General features: G+C 34.3%; 3 protein-coding genes across 3 annotated transcripts; all 3 read left to right on the forward strand.

The window, feature by feature from the left end:
* The first annotated feature begins 893 nt into the window (after positions 1-893).
* Positions 894-1,859, forward strand: LOC132370216 (olfactory receptor 8H1-like). The gene has a single exon (XM_059929947.1). It carries the CDS (start codon positions 894-896, stop codon positions 1,857-1,859), a length of 966 nt encoding a protein of 321 aa, XP_059785930.1.
* Positions 1,860-9,848: 7,989 nt separating this feature from the next.
* On the forward strand, positions 9,849-11,832 carry LOC132370218 (olfactory receptor 8I2-like). Its single transcript, XM_059929948.1, is given in 3 exon segments — positions 9,849-9,857; positions 11,348-11,423; positions 11,426-11,832. Coding segments are annotated over 3 exon segments (492 nt in total).
* Positions 11,833-18,009: 6,177 nt separating this feature from the next.
* LOC132369970 (olfactory receptor 8H1-like) lies at positions 18,010-18,945 on the forward strand. Its single transcript, XM_059929690.1, is given in 1 exon segment — positions 18,010-18,945. A coding segment is annotated over 1 exon segment (936 nt).
* The last annotated feature ends 3,558 nt before the right edge of the window (positions 18,946-22,503 follow it).

Genomic DNA, 22,503 nt, shown 5'->3' on the forward strand with positions numbered 1-22,503 from the left:
AGTATTATTCTCAAAATTAGAAGGTTTTAGTTAGGATCAAATAAAATGGGGACATTATCAGAAAAATATGCATACAGGTATCATTTAGACCTTACCCTAAGTAATGCCAGGATTTGTGGAAACAGAAATACAGAGTTGATGTAATCAGGGTCTACAAGCAATGTGCATATTTTAGAAAAATAATTTTGGAAGAAATCTGATTTTGAATGGTCAAGTTAGGAAAGCATATCTTTTTAAAATTAGTACTAACATGTGGTCTATCATTTTAATACACCCTACTAAAGTCCACTTGTTGAAATTTATTTGTCATTAGTATTATATACTATTAGAAATGAAAGAACAGCACATGGTGCACTAAAACTATTCTTCTATCATTGTTTTTTATATATCTAGTATTTTTTTCCTCAGGTTTGTTGAAATTAATTATAAATAGGAATATAGTATTATGGACATGCTCTCTGGAGTCAATCTATCTTGGTAGAATTACAGAGCCAGTATTTAGTAGGTCTAACACTGGATAAGTTACCTAAATTCTCTGTGCCCTTTTTCACATATGAAAAATGTGGCTAATAGTACTAATTATGGTATAATAATCTCATGGGTATTAAATGCATTAAAAACGGGAAGCATTTAGAACAGTGTCAGGCTTATTCTAATTCTTCATTATATTAGCTTTTGTTATATCCAAATGTCAACTTGTACCTATTTCTATATTTGGCAATCAAATTAAGATTTTTCTCTTCATACAGTATACACACTTCATTATTATCACTTTCTAGAAACATAAACTAATATAAATATGTCATGTCAGGCATAGAAACACAAATCTTCTTGAAGTAATTCCTGCTAAGTATCAACTTTGATTTCTCAACAGTTTAGAGCATTTGAACACTATGGGTAGAAGGAATAGCACACATGTGTCTGACTTCATCCTCATGGGACTGACAGATTCTGAAGAGATCCAGCTGGTCCTCTTTACGCTATTTCTCCTGATATACCTGATCACTGTGTTGCTGAATGCAGGGATGATGTTGATAATCCACCTGGATCTCCAGCTTCACACCCCCATGTATTTTTTCCTCAGTCACCTGTCATTTCTTGACCTCAGTTACTCAACCGTCATCACCCCTAAAACCTTACAAAACTTACTGACTTCCACCAAGTATATTTCATACCTGAACTGCTTCACCCAGATGAATTGCTTTATCTTCTTGGGTGCCACTGAATGTTTTCTTCTCTCCTCAATGGCCTATGATCGCTACGTAGCCATCTGCAATCCTCTGCATTACCCAGTGGTTATGTCCACAAGACGCTGCTGCTCCCTAGTCTTTGGATCCTATTTGATTGGCTTCATGGACTCCTTTGTCAATGTGCTTTGCATGAGCAGATTGGATTTCTGCGACTCCAATATAATCCATCACTTTTTCTGTGAAACACCCCCAATTTTAGCCCTGTCCTGCACTGACACACAGGACATTGAAATCACAATATCCACTTTCGCTGGCTCCACCCTAGTGGTGTCTCTTATCACAATATCTGTGTCCTATGTGTCCATCCTGTCTACTATCCTGAAAATTACTTCCACTTCAGGGAAGCGAAAAGCCTTCTCTACTTGTGCCTCCCATCTCCTGGGAGTTACCATCTTTTATAGCACTTTGATTTTTACTTATTTAAAACCAAGTAAGTACTACTCCTTGAGAAAGGATCAAGTGGCTTCTGTTTTTTATACTATTGTCATCCCCATGCTGAATCCACTTTTATATAGCCTTCGAAACAAAGAAGTAAAAAAGGCTCTCATTAGAGTCACGCAGAAGGGAAAGAGCTCCAAGCATAAAATAAGACTGAAGCTAAACTTTTAAGCTCATCTTTTCTTTTTTTCTTCCCTATAGTGTATTTCCTTGCTCTTTCTCCAGAAACAAATTTATTTATTTATTTATTTATTTATTTATTCTCTTAAACCATCCTTTGCTTGACCAAATATGATCTTTGGCATTTCAAAGACTATGCCTTTAGAAATACACATTGTAATTGTAATCCATGAAATATGTTAAATCCATGGTCCAAATATATATGTTTTTAAAGGCAACTGATTTGCAAAATGCAAAGGTACAGTTGTCACATTTAAAACTATATCGTACTAAATCCCATGCATAATCTAACTTCAGAAATTGTTATGCTTGAAAAGAGCTCCATTTTGGGAACAATGATACCAGTTTCAGAAACCATTTCATTTAATTTGTGGAGAAGCAACATAGCAGAGTGATTTAAGAGCACTTACTTTGGAATCAAACATTCCAGGATTTGGACCCTAGCTACCCTTTTAGCTGCATAACCCTTTAAAAAATCACTGAAACTTTAAGCCTCAAGTTTCTTCAACTGCACAAGATAAATAACAGTTGCAGGTCCATAGTGTTATTGTAAAGATTAAATCAGATAATGGACGTGAAGCATTTAAGGCAGTCCTAATAAAAGCTGGCCATTATCGTTAGAAGATTCACATTCCTGCAGTAGTTTTAGTGTATGACGGCTTTTTATTAAAGAATATTCACTTGTGATTTATAAATTTCTTTTGGTTGATTTAAAGGACAAACACACAAACAGCTAAGGAAAAAGTCAGCACTTCACAATTTTGGTTTAGAATGGAATATGTTTATATTGGAGAAAGTTTGAAAACATGGAAAAATTTAAGAAAATACAAATGCCCTAAAAGTTATTAACAGCTTTGTATGTGTCCTTCCAGATTGATAGTTATGTATTTATGTATATATTATATACATGAGCAATATTTCTGTCATTTCCTATGTCCTTTTTTGCAGCTTTCTGTGTACACTTACAAGTTTAACATTTGATTATTCCTTTGTCATTGAAATTTAAGGTGAATGTGCTTTTGGTACATGGGGAAAATTGAGACTCTCATTTTGCCATGCTTTGAACATGAAATGTTTGTAAATTCATCAGGTTAAAAATCTGCATGCAGTGATAGCTCCTGGGGGCTCTCTGAAAACATTTTAAAACCCTACCTTTCTGTGATGTGTCAGGAACCTTCAGTAAACTGCCTTATTGTTGAAATTCTGTGTATTTCAGAACATCATTACCGTTCTCCTGATTTCTATAGGTTTGTTATGATCATTAAAAATAAACTCTTGAATTAATTGCTTGACTCATTTGTTTTAAAGGGTTTAACAGAGACAAGTTGTTCAGCTACTACCTTACAATGAATTCAGATGTGGCAATCCACAAACTTTAGTCAGGTAGAGAGCTAAAATTTATTTTAAAATTATTCTTGTACATAATCTTAGTTTGCAATTTTAATTTTCTCTGCTATTTAAAGGTCATTTAAGAATATATTTTTCATTTTCCAACTATTTCATATTTTTGTTTAAACTTTAGTAACTAGGTAGTTTTTATTCAAAAAATAATGATTATAAAAAAATTTATTTTTTGAAATTTAGATTGTTTTCTCTGCAAAACTATGTATGATTATTTTTCTTACAAATGTTTTAAATGTTAAAAATTAGATGCAGAAGTGCAGACTTTCTTTTAGGAGTTAAAAGTTGAAATTATTTTTACCTATTCAAAATTGTCAACAAATTTACTCAAGTTTTTAAAATAAGCATTATTTTCCAATACTTCATTTATTTAAAAAATTCCCTTATCATATATGAATGCCATTTGAAATTATTATGATTTTTTATTCTGATATCCATGTTTCCTACAATCTATATTTACAGCTATTGCTATATGTTTTTGCTTCCAGTGGTTTAATAATATACGTTTTTTAAAAATGTGTCAACTTTTTTTTTAAAAATTTTATTTATTTTTGTCTGTGTTGGGTCTTCGTTGCTGTGCGCCGTCTTTCTCTAGTTGCGGCGAGCTGGGTTTACTCTTCACTCTAGTGCGCAGGCTTATTGCAGTGGCTTCTCTTGTTGCGGAGCACGGGCTCTAGAGCACAGGCTCAGTAGTTGTGGCGCACGGGTTTAGTTGCTCCACAGCATGTGGGATCTTGCCGGACCAGGGCTCAAACCCGTGTCCCCTGAATTGGCAGGCGGATTCTGAACCACTGCGCCACCAGGGAAGCCCAATAATATACTTTTTTTGGCTCCTCTCTCATCTTTTATAAGCATATGTCATTTCCTATATTAATGGGCTCTTTTCATTTTTCTAGTCTTTTTTACAAACTTTGTTTTTACCATTCTTTCATTTCTAGTTCTATGATTAGTAAATGTACCCTGTTGGTTTGTGTTGGCAAATATGGTCAACAGGTTCTATGTTTTTTGTGGACAACACTTAACTTGGAAAAATTATAATTAAAGTAAACTAAACTCTAATTAAATTAAGGCTACCTATTCTTCTACAATACAGTTTAGAAACCATTTATGTACTATCATTACACATGTGTAATATAATCTACGGGGAATATAAAAGATTTAGACTTTTGCATTTGCCCTGAACATTCCTTGTTATATTAGTCCATATTGTACTTTATGTAAAATGTGGTCTGAAGTAATTTAAAACGTAATATGCTTTATTATGATGCCATGCCAAAATGCTACTTATCAACTCATGATAGAGGAAATAACACAAGAATAGAACATGCCCAAAACATAAACAGCTGTGTTTACTTCCCAATAATTGATTGCTATAATGGTGATAACATATTTTGCTAAGCACTTACCATGTGCCAGTCAACATTTAAGGAGCTTTAGATATAGAACGAAAACAATTGATCTTCACAAGGTAACTTTCAGGTAGGTACCAGCAATATCTACATGTTTTCTCAAGTCTTTCTACCTATTCAGACAAAGTCTTAAAAGGAATCCTGAAATTTTCTCTTTATCTCACATACCTTACATCCAATCTATCAGCATATTATGTTGATTCAAAATACAGAATATGTTTGGAGTCTGACTACTTCTCAACATTTTTTCTGCTACCATCCTGACCCAAAAATCCATCATCTCAGTCTTAAAATTATTGCTGCAGCCTCCTGGCTTTTCTCTGGTTGGCCATATCCCTCTTGAATCTAAGTGTCAATATAAGAGCCAGAGCAATACTGTTAAACAATAAGTTGGATTATATCACTTTCTTCACAAATCCTACAAGACTTCTCATCATACTAACAGTGAAAATGAAAACCTTCATAAGGGCCCACTGGTCCACAATGACTTTGTCCCCACTCCTACCTCTATGAACTCATTCCTTCCTATTCTATCACTCATACTCACTTTGATTAGACCACATGACATCCTAACTCTTCTGTACACATTAGTCCTGACACTACCTGGAATTTTTCTATTTCCTCATTCTGAAACTTCCTTTTCATAGACAGCTGCATGCTTTTTTCTTATTCTATTCTTAATAAAAACATCCTTACCATCGGATTTAAAAACTGTACCTGTTCCCTCCCCCCTTTTATGCCTCCTCTGTTTTCCATAGCAGTTATGTCTAGCTAACATTTTATATGTTTTGCTAAAGCATTTTGTGTCTTGTCTGCCTCCCCCCACACACTATCATATAAGCTTAATGAGCGCAGGATTCTCGCTTACTTTGTCCAACATTGTATCCCCAGCGCCTAGATATATACCTCAATAAATGTATCTGAAGGTTGCAATTTACAGATCTTGAAACTGGAGACCACACAGATTAAATAACTGGGTTCATGGTCACTTCACTAGTTAAAGAACAAGTTCACATTTGAGCCCAGATAGTCTAACCCTAGTGTTCATATTCTTCATCAGACTCTCTGATACAACATTTTCTACCTAATTATACTATGATCATCAGAGATGAAAAAAATAGAATTCATTACTATATTAAAGAAAGCTTTAAATAAAATACCGGGGATTGTGGAAAGGTGTATATTTCTGGCAGATATTCTCTAGAAGTGCTGATAGAAGGCAACGTGATTTGGGCACTACTAGCTAAATCTTCTCCAACATACAGGCACAGTCCTATTCACAGAAGGAAAACTCCACAAAAGAAAGAAGAGTTTATCTGTTGATGATATTGTTCTCAGAAGAGAGTTTGTAATAGTCAGGGTACAGGCTATCCTGATGTAACAATGGGATTCAGAAACAGAGTGGCTCAACGAAGACAAAAGAAGCGTCCTTGGTTATAACCTCGCAGAGGTTAGCTGACTAGGGTGTGAGGATGGTTCTTTTTCAGAGTAATCCTGGAAAATAGGTTTCTTCTGTGTTGTTGATCTGTTGTCTACCACATGTTGTCCTTTTCTGCATTGTTGAAAGAATTGATTTTTCTTTTTAATGCCTGGTACAATACACCAGTGAAACCATCTGGGCTTGGGCCTACTCTTCAGTATCAACCAAGTTCACTGAAAGCATAAATTCACTTAAGCACTTGCCTGAAAATGTTCATAAGCATTATGAATGATAGCCAAAGAGTAGAAACAACCCAAATGGCCATCAGATGATGAATGAATAAATGAAATGTGATATATCCATGCAATGGAGTATAGTATGGCAATAAAGAAGAAATGAAATACTTATACATCCTACACCATGGGTGGGTGAACTTTAAAAACTTTATTTTAAGGAAATACCTTAGTTACAAAACACAACATACTATATGATGCAACTCACATGAAATATCCAGAATAGGCAAACTGATATACAGAAAGTTGATAGTAGTTCCTAGTTTTGGGGGGGAGAGTATGGAGAATAACTGCTAGCTGCTGCAAGGATTCTTTTAGGAGTGATGAACATATATAACCTTTAAACATATTACACATCATGAATTATACATTTTGAATATATAATATAATGCAGGTGAAATTTATGGTGTGTATATTATTTCTCAAGAGAGTTCCTACCTTTATATACCTCTAAATGTTATTTACATGAAATAAGGGGGAAAAGGTCATAGGAAAATTTTTTCAAAAGTGAACACATCCAAAAAAAGAAAAATACAGTCAGAAAAATATAAGAAAGGCAGAATATATAGATGAAGAAAGCAGAACATGCATATATTTTAATTCTCCAAAGATGAAAACCAAGCCAAAGAAACAGAAGAGTTATCACAAACTATACTCAAGATTTTTTCTCCTGAAATGAAAGGTGATTTGAAACTTCCCATAGGAAACATATAATGTGTTCTAAGTTAACAAAGAAAGATCAGCATTAAATTATTTATTAAAGTTAATATTTCTTTATGCAGATCCAGACCGAAAGATCTTGTTTCTTTTAAAGGTTAGCCAAGCACCCATATCAAGCTTATCAACAGTACTTCATGGCAGGATAAATGGAAACAAGCAACGAACAAAAGAAAAATATGAATATAAGTTTAAAGGCAGTCCAACAGAACTTCAACTACTTGTTAATCCAATATTTCTCATAATAGGAAATTAAGAGATAGCACCTAAAATGTGGGGATAACAGGGTTAATATAGCAGGAATTTTTAAAACTAAATATATTTCCAAAGTACAAAAACATTTTAGTAAACAAATAAACAAACTAGAAAAGAATAGCAAAATAGACTAATAGAAAGAAGAGGAAAAATATTTAAAGGAAGTAATAGACTAGAAAATCTAAACAGTAACTAATATTTACACAGAAAATGCTATCTCTGTTTATGCGTCCCTTAATTGAATTAAGTAAAATGGTTTTCACAGTTTCCAACCTATAATATTTATTCATCAAGGGAATATATATGAGGCACAATATGGGTGAGATATTGTTCTAGACTCTGGAATAGTGGCATTCTGAATTTCAGGCCAGTTCTCCTTTTATTACACATAATGTTACAATGCAATTTGTCTTACAAGCTAAGATAACTAAGAACGTCTGAGTAAGAGATATATTTGTACTTTTACTAGATGTTTGATCATTTTATATCTCACCCAAGAAAAATAGCTTTGTTTCTGAATGTCCTTCAAGTATCTCAAACCCAGCATTTTAAAATAATCTTAGCAATGTCCCTGCACCCAATTTCTATTCTTATATTATTTTTTTCTGATTAAATATGTTTCCAATCAGTCACACCAGCTAAATCCCTAATTGCCAGCTTAGGTTCATCACTCTTACTTTATCCAAATATTTATTGGATTAAGTGTTGTCGCTCTGTCCCCAAATGCCCTTAAAATAAGTTTCCCCTTCTTTATTAATCATCATTGGTGCTGTCTCTGTTCAAGTCCCCATGTTCTCGGATCCTAACTATTGAAGTAGATTTCTGACTTATTCCATTGCAATTTGCCTAGTTTCCATTTAATATATCTTCACTTTTATCCTAGAACAAAGGTTGTGGTCATAATTCTTTTCCTAGTGCCATATATTTTCTCCTCTTTCAATAAGAAGTCCAAATTGCTTAGCCTGTTTACACTTATCTTTAGATTTTACATTTCCTCTATTGCCTCTTCATTCCCCAACCCCATACTATAGATCATATATAGTAAATGTCTTATTTCTTCAAATTACTATGATGTAAATTCTTTTCTCCTTGCCCTTGCAAACATCTGTCATTTTGTTTAGAATCTTTTCTCTACAGTGCAGTAATGATTCTCGAAAACCAAGGGCAAGAATTCCTACCACTCCAGAGATGTTCTTGATAACTTTCTTGAGAAAATTGGATTATTTCCTGCATTGTTCTATCATTGCACATTGCATTGTGAAAATTAACTGTAAATATTTGTTTTTACTTCTAATTCCTCTTCTGGGCTGTTTATTCCTATAAGGAAAAGACTGCCTCATATTTAACTTCGTAGTTCTAGGATAACTGGAAAAGTGCTTATTAGGTGCTCAATATTTACTAATTTAATAAATTGGTGAGTTAATTATCTCAAAGGATTGTTTTCTTACCTTTATGTCCTAGCATATTTGATATTGAAGAGTAAGTAAATTTTGAAAATAATTTAAAAATTAGAAGTTTTTCTATTTAGTACAATTAAAAAACAAACAAACAAACAAAAATTACAGCCACTTATTGGAGTCAGATTTTCAATAATATTTAAAGTGATGGTCATATAAATAGTAAACAATGATATAAAGAAGTGTTCTTCACACATAGTGATGAAATAAACATCTAATAAGATAACCTTTGATTGATCATGCTCTGTTAAATATGAAGCTTGATAAGATGTAAATGGTCAGCGTAGGCAAGGTTATGTTGAAACTGATGGTCAAGGACAATGCTCATGGAAGTTAAAATTTGGCAGACTGGTCCAGAAGGCCTCACACTAATATGTAGCAGAAAGGTGTAGTTTTGTCCTCCCAGTACGACCTCTGGTTATTTATCTAAAGAATAGAAATCGGGCTTCCCTGGTGGCGCAGTGGTTGAGAATCTGCCTGCTAATGCAGGGGACATGGGTTCGAGCCCTGGTCTGGGAAGATCCCACATGCCGCGGAGCAACTGGGCCCGTGAGCCACAACTGCTGAGCCTGCGCGTCTGGAGCCTGTGCCCCGCAACGGGAGGGGCCGCGATAGTGAGAGGCCCGCGCACCGCGATGAAGAGTGGCCCCCGCACCACGATGAAGAGTGGTCCCCGCTTGCCGCAACTAGAGAAAGCCCTCGCACGAAACGAAGACCCAACACAGCTAAAAATAAATAAATAAATAAATAAATAAATAAATAGAATAGCTATTAATTTAAAAAAAAAAAAAAAAGAATAGAAATCAATGTGTATTCTGCATTACTTTTTAAAAATAAAAGAAAATTGTGATTAATGTGAAAGCCCAACAGTGGAAGAAACAGTTTAATAAATGTGGATGTATTGATTTAATAGATTATTATAAGGCCATTTATATTGAGAGCAGGGAATATTGACTGAATACCTAGTATAATCTCATTATCATGCAAGATATTTTATATGTGTTATTTAATTTCATCTTCACAAACGCATGAGGCAGGTACCACTATTGTCACTTTGCAGACAAGGACACTGAGGATCAAAGAGATTAAGACATTTTCAGATGGTCATAAAGCTAGTAAATGATATTTCTGGAAACCAACTCAAAATTATGGCTCCCAAATCTAAACATTTTTAACCACAGCATAGAGTCTTCATTTGAAAAGTTATAATGACAAAGACTTAAAATTTAAAAGCATTAAAATGTTAAAGATTTGTGACATATTCTTAAGTGCAAAATACAAATGCACACATGAAAATAGAATATGATGTCCAGATCCTGGTTCCCAAATGCCACCCTCTCATAAAATATAGCAGGGATCCTTGGAGAAGTGGTTGTTTCTAGAGCTGAGTCCATGAAAGTATAAGATGAAGCTGGAGTACATTGTGCTGCCAGGATGTAAGAAGTGAAAACAAAACAAACAGGCAAAAAAGGACAAGAGCATGGCAAAAAAAGGACAAGAGCATGTCAAAAAGCAAAGCACCAGGAGCTAACTGAATGATGGTTTTGTTAGCAAAACTAGAATAACTTGAGCAACTAATCAAATAATAATCCCAAAGAAAGAAATAAGTATCAATGTGTGCATATTAGTATAAGTAACTAGCTAACTAACTACATGAGGAAGAAAGAATTGTTCGTTACAGAATAACTACAATTAAAATATATTGAAAGAATAAAGGGAAATGGAAATTTAGAAAACAACATAGCAGTCATCAGTAGAGGCAACATATTGATGGAAGCCAAAAAGTATAAATGAAATATATACAAAATCTAAATTTTCTTCCATATTCATAATAAACATATATATGTATACATATATATGTAATATACATAGGTACACATATGTGTATATTATGTATATGGAAGAAAATAATATATATTTACGATGAAGTAAAAATTGTAACTTTACAGTAAAGAAGTCTGGGGGCTTCCCTGGTGGCGCAGTGGTTGAGAATCTGCCTGCCAACGCAGGGGACACGGGTTCAAGCCCTGGTCTGGGAAGATCCCACATGCCGTGGAGCAGCTGGGCCCGTGAGCCACAATTACTGAGCCTGCGCGTCTGGAGCCTGTGCTCCGCAACAAGAGAGGCCGCGACAGTGAGAGGCCCGCGCACCGCGATGAAGAGTGGCCCTCGCTCGCCGCAACTAGAGAAAGCCCTCGCACAGAAACGAAGACCCAACACAGCCAAAAATAATGAAGGAAAGAAAGAAAGAAAGAAAGAAGTCTGGCAGACACTAATTAAGTTACCAAATTTAACATCACTAATAATATCACTTAACAACATCATGTGTCCTCTGATAATATGAAAAGGGCATATGTATCGTCTCGCTGGTACTTTTTCCCGTAATGAATAACTTCAAGTTAATCAGGAGCAAACACCAGGCTAACTTAAATTGAGAGACATCCTGTAAAATACCTGGCTAGTAATCTTGAAAAGTATCACAGTCATGAAAGAGAAGGAAAGAAAATAGGGCAGTCACAAATTGCAGAAGGTAGGCTTCACCAGTTCTCTGGTATACATCTGTGTGATGATCAGTTTGGCATTCTGTTATGTCAGCATCAATCATTTTTCTGTGACACCACAGCTCTTTTGGCGCTTTCCTGCGTGCATGCATTCAGCACAGAAATGGTGATCTTCGTTTTAGCCGGGTTCACCCTGCTTAGTTCTCTCTTCCTCACCACGATCACCTACATTGCCATCATCTCAGCCATCCTGAAGCTCCAGTCTGCAGCAGGCAGACAGAAAGCCTTTTCCACCTGTGCCTCCCACCTCATGGGGGTGACCATCTTCTATGGGTCCCTGATTTTCACATATTTGCAGCCTGATAACACATCATCCCTGACCCAGACACAGGTGGCAACTGTATTCTATACCACTGTCATTCCAATGCTGAATCCACGCATCTGTAGTGTGAGGAACAAAGACATAAAAAATACTCTCCTGAGAGTCATACATAGAAAACTGTTTCCATGACAAATCTCTGCATGTTGCAGTTAAAGCAAATCTGCATGGCTTCAGGCATTCAATTGCTACAGCAATTAGGAAAATAGTAGAGTAACCCCCAAACACATGACACAAACTAAATAATAACACATGGGAGGTGAATTATCATCTTTCTGTTCATATGGAATACTGAATCACCATGTAGGGAGTTCATTTCAGTACACAGATTATTCAGATATAGACCTGCATAAATTAGTAAAGAAAGCTTCTGAATGGTGACTAAATTCCTCCATGATCATTCTTGTGTGAGCATGTTATCACACTACATGTTAAACCATTATTAAATTGACTTTTCATATGCTTTGACATCCTGTTTTCTCAGTCATTGACAAAGTGAGAGTAGAAAATTAGTAGATTAAGTGATGATGACTCAAATATTATTAACAAGAAATGATAGCTGATAACTGGAGAGCAAAGGAAAGAGTGCAGAATTAACAAAAGCAAATATAAGTCCCGGGTTGGAGGGGCAAATGGTTGAAGTTATTTCAGTAATGACTAGCGATTACAAGAGACATTGTGTAATATACAGAAATCTCTTAGTAATGTGGATTCATTTTGCCATAACAGCTAAAAGTTTGATCATTTATCTGCAAAAAATGATCTTTGATTACGCAGAAAAGAGATGCATTTATGCAATGGAGTATGGAATCCATCAAAAACAACAGAGTTGAATTTCTTAATCACCATAATGTGCCTCCCTAAGTTCAAAGACTTCATATAAACTTTTGAATCTCTGTGTGTGTGTGTGTGTGTGTGTGTGTGTGTGTGTGTGTGTGTAGATTAATGAAACACTAGCTGTAACACAATTCCTGAGGTATTTTGGAGGTGTCGAGAGATTCTCAATTCTCCACATCAGGCAGAAAAACTTTAAGTCTATAGAATTAAAAGGAGGAACTGGGTTTTTAAAATTTTTCCCTTGAAAAGAGACAATGTAAACCTCATTTAACCAACTCTTCGAGACATTATTACAAAATGACCCCTGGAAAAGAAGAAGCTCTCAGTACTGCCTTCCCTGTGCTTGAATCATTGAGTAGTAGTCAAAGGAGTTGGGCAATCATATTTCAATGTATATTGAAAGGAATTGAAGATTAATTTGATAAGGTGCTTTTAAGAAAAATGTGTGTTTTTATTGTTTCTCTCTCTCCAACAAGATTGTAAACTTTGTGAGAGTAGAGTTGGCTTAGTCATATTTTTGCTCTCCACAGCATGTAGCAAATGTGCAACATATGCAATATGTAAGTAAATGTTTTCTTTGCTTTTTGTTTGCTGGTGAAAGCGCAGTGATGAATTCATTAAGGTCAAGGATTCTCCTTACTCAAGTTTATATTTTTCTTTGGTATTTGGACAGTCTGGTGAATATTAGCAGTCAACAAACATTAGTTTAGTTGAAAATTCTATTTCTGGAAATCTTTAAAAATCACCCCTTATTTATATATTAAAAAAGGCATAGTGATTAACAGATTTCTTTTGAAATGATTTTTTTCCTTAATGGTTAAGATATGGAAATGAGTGTACACAGGTTTATACTTTGTTTATGTGATTTTAAATCATCGGAGTCAACTAGTTAGGCCTTCTCAAGAATCATACATCACATACAAACCTCCAATAAAGATAATCAGCCTTCAGTCTTGGGAGCAGCTGAAGATAATTCATGTGAAGGGATCTGTGTGTGGACATGTAAATATTTGGTTTTAAATTTTCAATTTTCTTCTCTGATCTATATTACTTGTGTCTGACTCCCGCAGACTTCATTTTACAATGTATTTTACATTGTAAAGTATTGTAAGTGACAACTTATGAAATATACTATGCATTATTTTAGGGACTTATTGAGGTTACTGTCTGAACTCATCACTCATTCCCTTTATTAAGCCTACATGAATTTTTTCCTTCCAAGAAGAGTGTCTGATTCTGATTGGTTGCTCTCAAGATATTTCATCATCATCACTGAGAATCATTAAACTGATATATTTCCCTTTCTTTCTTTTTCCACCATGGATTTTCATTCATGCATTATAACTACAATGCACAAATTTTTATAATTGTGTGAAACATCTCAGCTGTTGAAACTTACTTGTGTTTACCATGGTTCTAATTATACGTATTATTCTTATTTTCACTTGCACTGAATGTGTATTCTTCTGTAGATCATTTCAGGACTTCATTTAGTATTAGTAAGATTATATATCTAATTGTTATTTTTATGTTTTAATGTTTCCTTGCTAGTTTCTAAGAGCAGAAACATGCCACGCTATTCTTATTAATCATAAGAAGTAGAAATATATTTTATGTGTCCAGAGTTATGATTAAATGTCCGTATATATTTCAATATACACCTCATATTTATCCCTGGTGTACTTTCATCATTCTCTCTTCTAACTCCTCTTTCTGTACCTTCCCTCTAAACCTGTAATACATATCTTTCCTATTACTAGGTGCTAGAGAAAAAACAATAAATTCAACCTGAAGGGGAGCAGAATTTTCAGTACCAAAATATGCCTACTTGGCATAAGGATTATCATGAGCTGGTTATTTTTAAAAAGCAGCAGACATAGGAGAAGTTCTAAAAACTAGTAGAGGTTACTCTTTGGCAAGAGGCATTTACGTTTAAAAGGAAATCTCCATTTGCAAGTATGTCTCCCTCTCTGTACCATGAAGAGAAAGATGACTAAATCTCTATTCAATGAATAAGGCATGGACTTGAATCGGCATTAACAAACATACCCTTGTTTACTATAGTTTCTTGGCTCCCTTCCCACTCCTCACAACTTATTTTGTCTTTTGCTGGAGATGGTTATCAAGGTAGTGGTTTGAAGCCTTTTAGAGGAGTTACTCAGTTTTCCTGGGTATCTCCCATGTATACAGGGTGTATACATATTATTAAATTTCTGTTTGTTTTCTCCTGTTAATCTGCCTTCTATTACAGGGGGTGTGAATCTCAGCCAAAAGCCTAGAAGAGTAGAGGGAAAATTATCTGTTGTCCCCCACAAATCTCATAAAGTAGGGGAAAAAGTGATAGAACTTAGATAACATTTAATGAATTAGAAAGCAAAAGAAAAATTTAATAGCATTTATCCAAAAAAAAAATTCTTTCATCAAAGAAAAAAGAAAATAACTAGAATAACCAGGAGAGAAAGAAAAAAAAATATGTATATTGCATAATTAAAACTGTAATGAATTAGGGAATGAAACTATATCATCATTAAATCAAAAGAGATTTTAAAAATCTCTGATCAGGCTTTGATTTCTGCTATGACACAACAAATAGTATAAGAATAGCCGGAAATCGTAAGTAACACTGAACATGAACAAAATGGATTTCAATGTTGGGAGAATATTAAGCAAGAAAAACTTGCTCCTGCTAATTTTGCAACCACCATGGTTTTTGAGGGGCATTTACATTAAAAATTACCATTAGTCTCTTATTTGGCTTAACTCCTAAAGTTACCAATTCTCAAATAGGTTTATGCGTGCTTTTTAATTATCTCATAAGCCTGTGTCGATGAAAAAAATAATTGGTCACTCTAAGAAAGAAATAGAAAATTTTATTCAAGGCAAGTTGAGGATTATAACCTGGGAACAGCGTCTCAGAAAGCTTCAAGAACTTCCCCTTAGAGGTCAAAGGACAGTTATATAAGTTTTGGACACAGAGGCCTGAACACTAAATGATGTATTATTGACAGTGGACACAACCCAGATCTAAGCAAGAATAGGTAGTGGGTCATCGTGGCCCCATATGAGATCAATAAGGAATGCTATATTGTAAGGAGTTTTCTTTTTGAAACTGGGAGAATGTTGCCCTTTAGAGTTGAGCAGGTATTTCTGCTGATGGGGGAGGTTTTGTCAATGCGTAATGCAGATACACAATACAGAGGAAAGGGGAGAGAGGAGGCCAAAGGCCAGAGAAAAATTTTTTTTGTTTAAATTTTTCTTGTCTTGCCATAAAACATGAATTTTAATACACATCAGTTTTAGCAGCACTTAGTTTTGATGAGTCGATCTGCCCTTCCAAAGTTCATACAATACATACAAAAGTAACTCCATTATCCACACCAACAAATTATCTCCTGAAATTCTGGAGTATGAGCAGACTTTCCTGGAAGAGTCACTTTTAAATCTACAGGAAAATTGGTTTAATGATCATGAATTAATGAAAGATTCACAGGAATGTTTTAAACTGATTCGAAGTCAGTCCCTTTTTAGAGACTTCCTTTGGTTCCTCATCTTGGATAAACAAGCCTCAATATAATACTTAACATCTGATGAACACTTCTAGAGGGAGGTTGGTTATGGGGTATCAGTCAACGTGTAATACATGAAATTATGGGTTTTATGAAAGGATAGTATAACATTGGTCATATTACATTATGAAATTATTGTTATAAAATGAGAATGGATACTGAATATACTGTATGATAATAATTATGCAAACCTAGAGGCCTACAAACAAGCATTCTATGAACAAAAAAGAGAAATTCATTTAAATGTTACAAGAGTTTTGAATTGTTTTTGTATCATTTTTTGAATTTTGTTATATTTTAATTTTCTTTCTAATGAACATGTTTACTCCTATAATAGTGTCACACATTTAAATACAAAAGTTTCATTGTGAAAAATGTGTCATTCCATCCCTGATGGTTTCAATCATAGACTAATTAAGTATTTCTCTAGAAATAGTTTCTCTACCACCCCAGGCATCAATTTAGAGCAACACAAAGGAAGACCAAACTATTAGGCTCTTCATTGTGTGGCATCTAAGGGAAAAGACAACTAGCTTCTCAAAACCTAGCATAGCTGCATTTGGTCCCTGAACTTTTTTCCTTGAAGACATGCTAAGCAATCCTCCTTGGAAACTGGTCCACAGGGATGACCAAATGTTGCGTTATTATCAATCCCCAGTATATGAGGTTCTCAAATTATCAGGGTGAAAGGCAAGCCATACTCTGCTCTGCTTACATATGTACACGGAAGATCCCTGAAACTCTTTTTAGACATAACTTCCTGGCTAATTTTACAGTTGATCAGGAGCTGAAGAAAATTTCTATGTCGATTTATTTTTCCCTCAGAATAAAACAAAATGAGTGCACTAAGATTTAAAAAGAACTTATTTCAAAGAAAAAATACTATACTACAGAAATATATTACAGAAATGGTCTACATATTTTATCTGTGAACAAAATTTGAGGTTGACATACTTCCAAACAAATAATATTGGAAGAAAGTGGTTTTTTCACCAACTTTGTCTACCGGTAACTATTATTCTCATAATTAGAAGGTATTAGTTAGGATCCAATAAAACGGTACATTATCAGAAGAATATGCTTACAGATATCATTTAGAACCTACTCTAAGTAAAGCCAGGATTTGTGAAACCTGATATATAGAGTTGATATTTTCAGGGCCTGCAATCAACGTGCATGTTTTAGCAATATAATTTTAGAAGAAATTTAATTTTGAATGGTCAAGTTGAGAAAACATATCTTTTGGAAATTAATACTAATATATGGTCTATAATTTTAATACACCCTACTAAAGTCCACTAAGGTTGAAATTTATTTTTCATTAGTATTAAATCATATTGGGGAAAAAAAAAACAGTACATGGTGCATTAAAACTCTTCTTCTATCATTGTTTATTGTATATCTATCAGTTTTTTCCTCAGTTTTGCTGAAATTAATACAAATAGGAATATAGTATTATGGACATACTCTCTGGAGTCTATCTTGGTAGAATTACGGAGCCAATATTTAATAGCTCTGACCCAGGATAACTTACCTAAATTCTCTGTGCCCTTTTTTTCATCTAAAAAAATGTGGCTAATAGTTCTACCTATGGTATAATAATCTCATGGGGATTAAATGCATTAATAACAGGAAGCATTTAGAACAGTGTCAGGCTTATTCTAATTATTTAATATACTAGCTTTTATTATATTATATCCAAATATCAATTTATACCTATTTCTATATTTGGCAATCAAATTAAGATTTTTCTCTTCATACACTGTACAGCCCTCATTATTATCACATTCCAGAAACACTAAACTAATATAAATGTCACGTCATTCATAGAAACACAAATCTTTTTGAAGTAATTCCTACTCAGTATTAAATTTGATTTCTCAACAGTTTACAGCATTTGAACACTATGGGTAGAAGGAATATGTCTGACTTCATCCTCATGGGATTGACATATTCTGAAGAGATCCAGCTGGTCCTCTTTAGGCTATTTCTCCTGATATACCTGATCACCGTGTTGGGGGATGCAGGGATGATGTTGATAATCCGCCTGTATCTCCAGCTTCAAACCCCCATGTATTTTTTCCTCAGTCATCTGTCATTTCTTGACCTCAGTTACTCAACCATCATCACCCCTAAAACCTTAGAAAACTTACTGACTTCCACCAAGTATATTTCATACCTGAACTGCTCCACCCAAATGCATTTCTTTGTCCTCTTCAGTGCCACTGAAGGTTCTTTTCTCTCCTCAATGGCGTATGATCGCTATGTAGCTATCTGCAATCCTCTGCATTACCCAGTTATGGCCACAAGACGCTGCTCCTCCCTTGTGTTTGGATCCTATTTGATTGGCTTCATGGACTCCTTTGTCAATGTGCTTTGCATGAGCAGATTGGATTTCTGCGACTCCAATGTAATCCATCACCTTTTCTGTGAAGCACCCCCAATATTAGCCCTGTCCTGCACTGGCACACACGACACTGAAATCACAATATCCATTTTTGCTGGCTCCACCCTAGTGGTGTCTCTTATCACAATATCTGTGTACTATGTGTCCATCGTGTCTACTAGCCTGAAAATTACTTCCAATTCAGGGAAGTGAAAAGCCTTCTCTATTTGTGCCTCCCATCTCCTGGGAATCACCATCTTTTATGGCACTACTCATTTTACTTACTTAAAACCAGGTAAGTCCTACTGCTTGGGACAGGATCAAGTGGCTTCTGTTTTCTATACCATTGTTATCCCTATGTTGAATCCATTCATATATAGTCTTCGAAACAAAGAAGTTAAAAATGCTCTAATTAGAGTCATGCAGAAGAGAAAATGCTCCAAGCAATTAAAATAACAGTGACACTAAACTTTTACGCTCACCTGTTTTTTCTTTCCTGTAGTGTATTTCCTTGCTCTCTCTCCAGAAACAAATTGAACTTTCTTTCTTTCTTTTTCTCTTTCTTTTTCTTTCTTTCTCCCTTCCTTCCTTGCTCTTTCTTTCTTTCCTTCTTCCTTTCTTTTCTTTCTTTCTTCCTTTTTTTCTTTCTTTTTCTTTCTTCCTTCCTCCATTCCTCCCTCTCTCTCTCTCTCTCTCTCTCTCTCTCTCTTTCTTTCTTTCTTCCTTCCTTCCTTCTTTTCTTGTCTTTCTTTCAAAACATTCTTTGCTTGACCAAATATGATCTTGGGCATTTCCTGGAATATGCCTTTAGAAATCCACATTGTGATTGGAAACCATGAAACATGTTAAATCCCTGATCTAAATATATATGTTTTTAAGGGCAACTGATTTGCCAAATGAAGAACTATAGTTATCACTTTTTAAACTATATCATAGAAATTCAGATAATTTTATGATGGAAAAGAGCTACATTTTGGGAACAATGACAACAGTTTTAGCAATTATTTCATTTACTTTATGGAGAAGCAATATAGCAGAGAGACTATGAGCACTTGCTTTGGAACCAAATATTCCAGGATGTAGATTTTAGATCTGCAACCCTTTTAGCTGTGTAACACTTAAAAAACACTGAAACTTTAAGCCTCATGTTTCCTCAACTGCACAAAATAAATAATAATTTTAGGTCCATAGAGTTATTGTAAAGATTAAATCAGATAATGGATGTAAAGCATTTAAGGTGGTCCTAATAAATGCTGGCCATTATCGTTAGATCACTCACATTCCTGCAGTATTTTTAATATACAATGGCTTTTTCTTAAAGAATATTCGCTTGTGTTTTATAAATTACTATTGGTTGATTTAAAGGAGAAACACACAAACAGCTAAGGAAAAACTCAGCACTTCACAATTTTGGATTTAGAGTGATATATTCTAACACTGGAGAAAATTTGAAAAATATTGAAAAATGTAAGGAAATAGAAATGCCCTAAAAATTAGCAACTTTGTAAATTTCTTCTAGATTGATAGTTATGTATGTATGTGAATATATTATATACATGAGCAATATTTCTGTCATTTCCTATGTACTTTTTTTCAGCTTTTTGTGTACACTAACAAGATTAACCTTTGAGTATGTCTTTGTCATTGAAATCTAAGGTGAATGTGTTTTTGGTGCATGGGAAAAATTGAGACTCTCATTTTGCAATGCTTTGGACATGAAATGTTTGTAAATTCATCATGTTAAAAATCTGCATGCAGTGATATCTCTTTGGTGGCTCTCTGAAAACATTTAAAACCCCTACCTTTCTGTGATGTGTCAACAAGCTTCAGTAAACTGCTTCTTTGTTGAAATTCTATGTATTTTATTTTATTTTATTATTATTTTTTTGTGTGTGGAGTTGAATCCAATCAGTGTAACTCCTGAATGTACTTTTTTTTTTTTAAGCATCTTTATTGGAGTATAATTGCTATACAATGTTTTTTGGCTGCATTGGGTCTTTGTTGCTGCACGTGGGCTTTCTCTAGTTGCGGTGAGCAGGGGCTACTCTTTGTTGAGGTGCACTTAGTAGTTGCATCACGCAGGCTCAGTAGTTGTGGCACACGGGCTTAGCTGCTCTGTGGCAAGTGGGATCTTCCCTGACCAGGGATCAGACCCATGTGCCCTGCATTGGCAGGTGGATTCTTAACCACTGTGTCACCAGGAAAGTCCAAATTCTGTGTATTTTAAAACATCATCGTCATTCTCTTGATTTCTATAGGTTTGTTATGATCAGGTTTGTTATGATCATTAAAAATAAATTCTTGAATTAAATGCTTGACTCATTTGTTTTAAATTTTTTAACAGATACAAATTGTGTAGCTACTAATTTTCAATGATTTCAGATGTCATGATAACCCATTAACTTTATCAAGTAGAGTGCTAAATTTTCTTTTATTTTAAAATTTTATTTTAAAATTCTTCTATTTTAAAATTTTATTTTAAAATTCTTGTACATAATCTTGAATTGCCATTTTAATTTTCTCTGCTATTTAAAGGTTAAGAATGTACTTTTCATTTCCCAAGTATTTCATATTTTTTGTTTAAACTTTCAAAACCAGATGGTTTTTATTCAAACAATAATGATTATAAAAATTTTATTTTTTGAAATTTAGATTGTTTTCTCAGTAAAACTATATTTGATTATTTTTCTTCCATACTTTTTTTTTTTTTTTAAAGACTGGGTAGGATCTTTTTTTAAAATTTTTATTATTTATTTATTTATTTTTGGCTGCATTGGGTCTTCGTTTCTGTGTGAGGGCTTTCTCTAGTTGTGGCAAGTGGGGGCCACTCTTCATTGCGGTGCGCGGGCCTCTCACTATCGTGGCCTCTCTTGTTGTGGAGCACAGGCTCCAGACGCGCAGGCTCAGTAATTGTGGCTCACGGGCTTAATTGCTCCGCGGCATGTGGGATCTTCCCAGACCAGGGCTCGAACCCGTGTCCCCTGCATTGGCAGGCAGATTCTCAACCACTGTGCCACCAGGGAAGCCTCTCTTCCATACTTTTTAAGTGTTAAAAATAAAATGCAAAAGTGCAATTCTCTTCTAGGAGTTAAAAGTTTAAATTATTTTTACTAATTCAAAGTTGTCAAAAAATTTATTCAAGTCTTTTAAATATGCATTATGTTTCCATACTTAAGTTATTTTTAAAAATTCCTTATCTTATATGCATGCCATTTGAAATTATTATGACTGTTTTGCTCTGATTTCCATGTTTTTAGACTCTATATTTACAGCTATTGTTATGTGGTTTTGCTTGCATTTGTTTAACAGTATACATTTTTGGCTCCTTTTTCATCTTTTATAAGCATAATGTCATTTCCTATATTTACAGGCTCTTTTCAGTTTTCTAGTCTCTTTTATAAACTATGTTTTTTCCTCTCTTTCATTTCTATTTCTGTGATTAGGAAATGTATCCTGTTGTTTTATGCTGGCAAATACTGTCAACAGATTGTATGATTTTGTGGACAGCACTTAAGTTAGGAAAGTTATAATGAAAGTAAACTAGACTCTAATTAAATTAAGACAACCCTATTTTTTTCACAATGCAGTTTGGAAACCCTTTATATAATTTCATTACACATGTGTAATATAATCTATGGACCATATGAAAGATTTAGACTATTTGCATTTGCTCTGAACATTCCTTGCTGTATTAGAGCACTCATATTTTATGTAAAATATGGTCTGAAGTAATTCAAAACATACTATGCTTTTTTATGGTGCCGTGACAAAATGCTGTTTAATGGAAATATGATAGAGAAAATAATACAAGAATAGAACATGCCAAAAACACAAACAGCTGTGTTTACTTCCAAATAATTGATAGATACAATGGTGATAACATATTTTACTAAGCACTTACCATGTGCCAGTCAACATTCAAAGAGCTTTAGATATATAGTGAAAACAGTTTATCTTCACGAGGTAACTTCCAGGTAGGTACCAGCAAAATCTACATGTTTTCTCAGGTCTTTC

Source organism: Balaenoptera ricei, chromosome 8 (assembly GCF_028023285.1).
Source record: "Balaenoptera ricei isolate mBalRic1 chromosome 8, mBalRic1.hap2, whole genome shotgun sequence".
NCBI lineage: Eukaryota > Metazoa > Chordata > Mammalia > Artiodactyla > Balaenopteridae > Balaenoptera > Balaenoptera ricei.

Coding starts and splice junctions, on each gene's coding strand:
- LOC132370216 (XM_059929947.1), top strand. CDS start 894: ATGGGTAGAAGGAATAGCACACATGTGTCTGACTTCATCCTCATGGGA.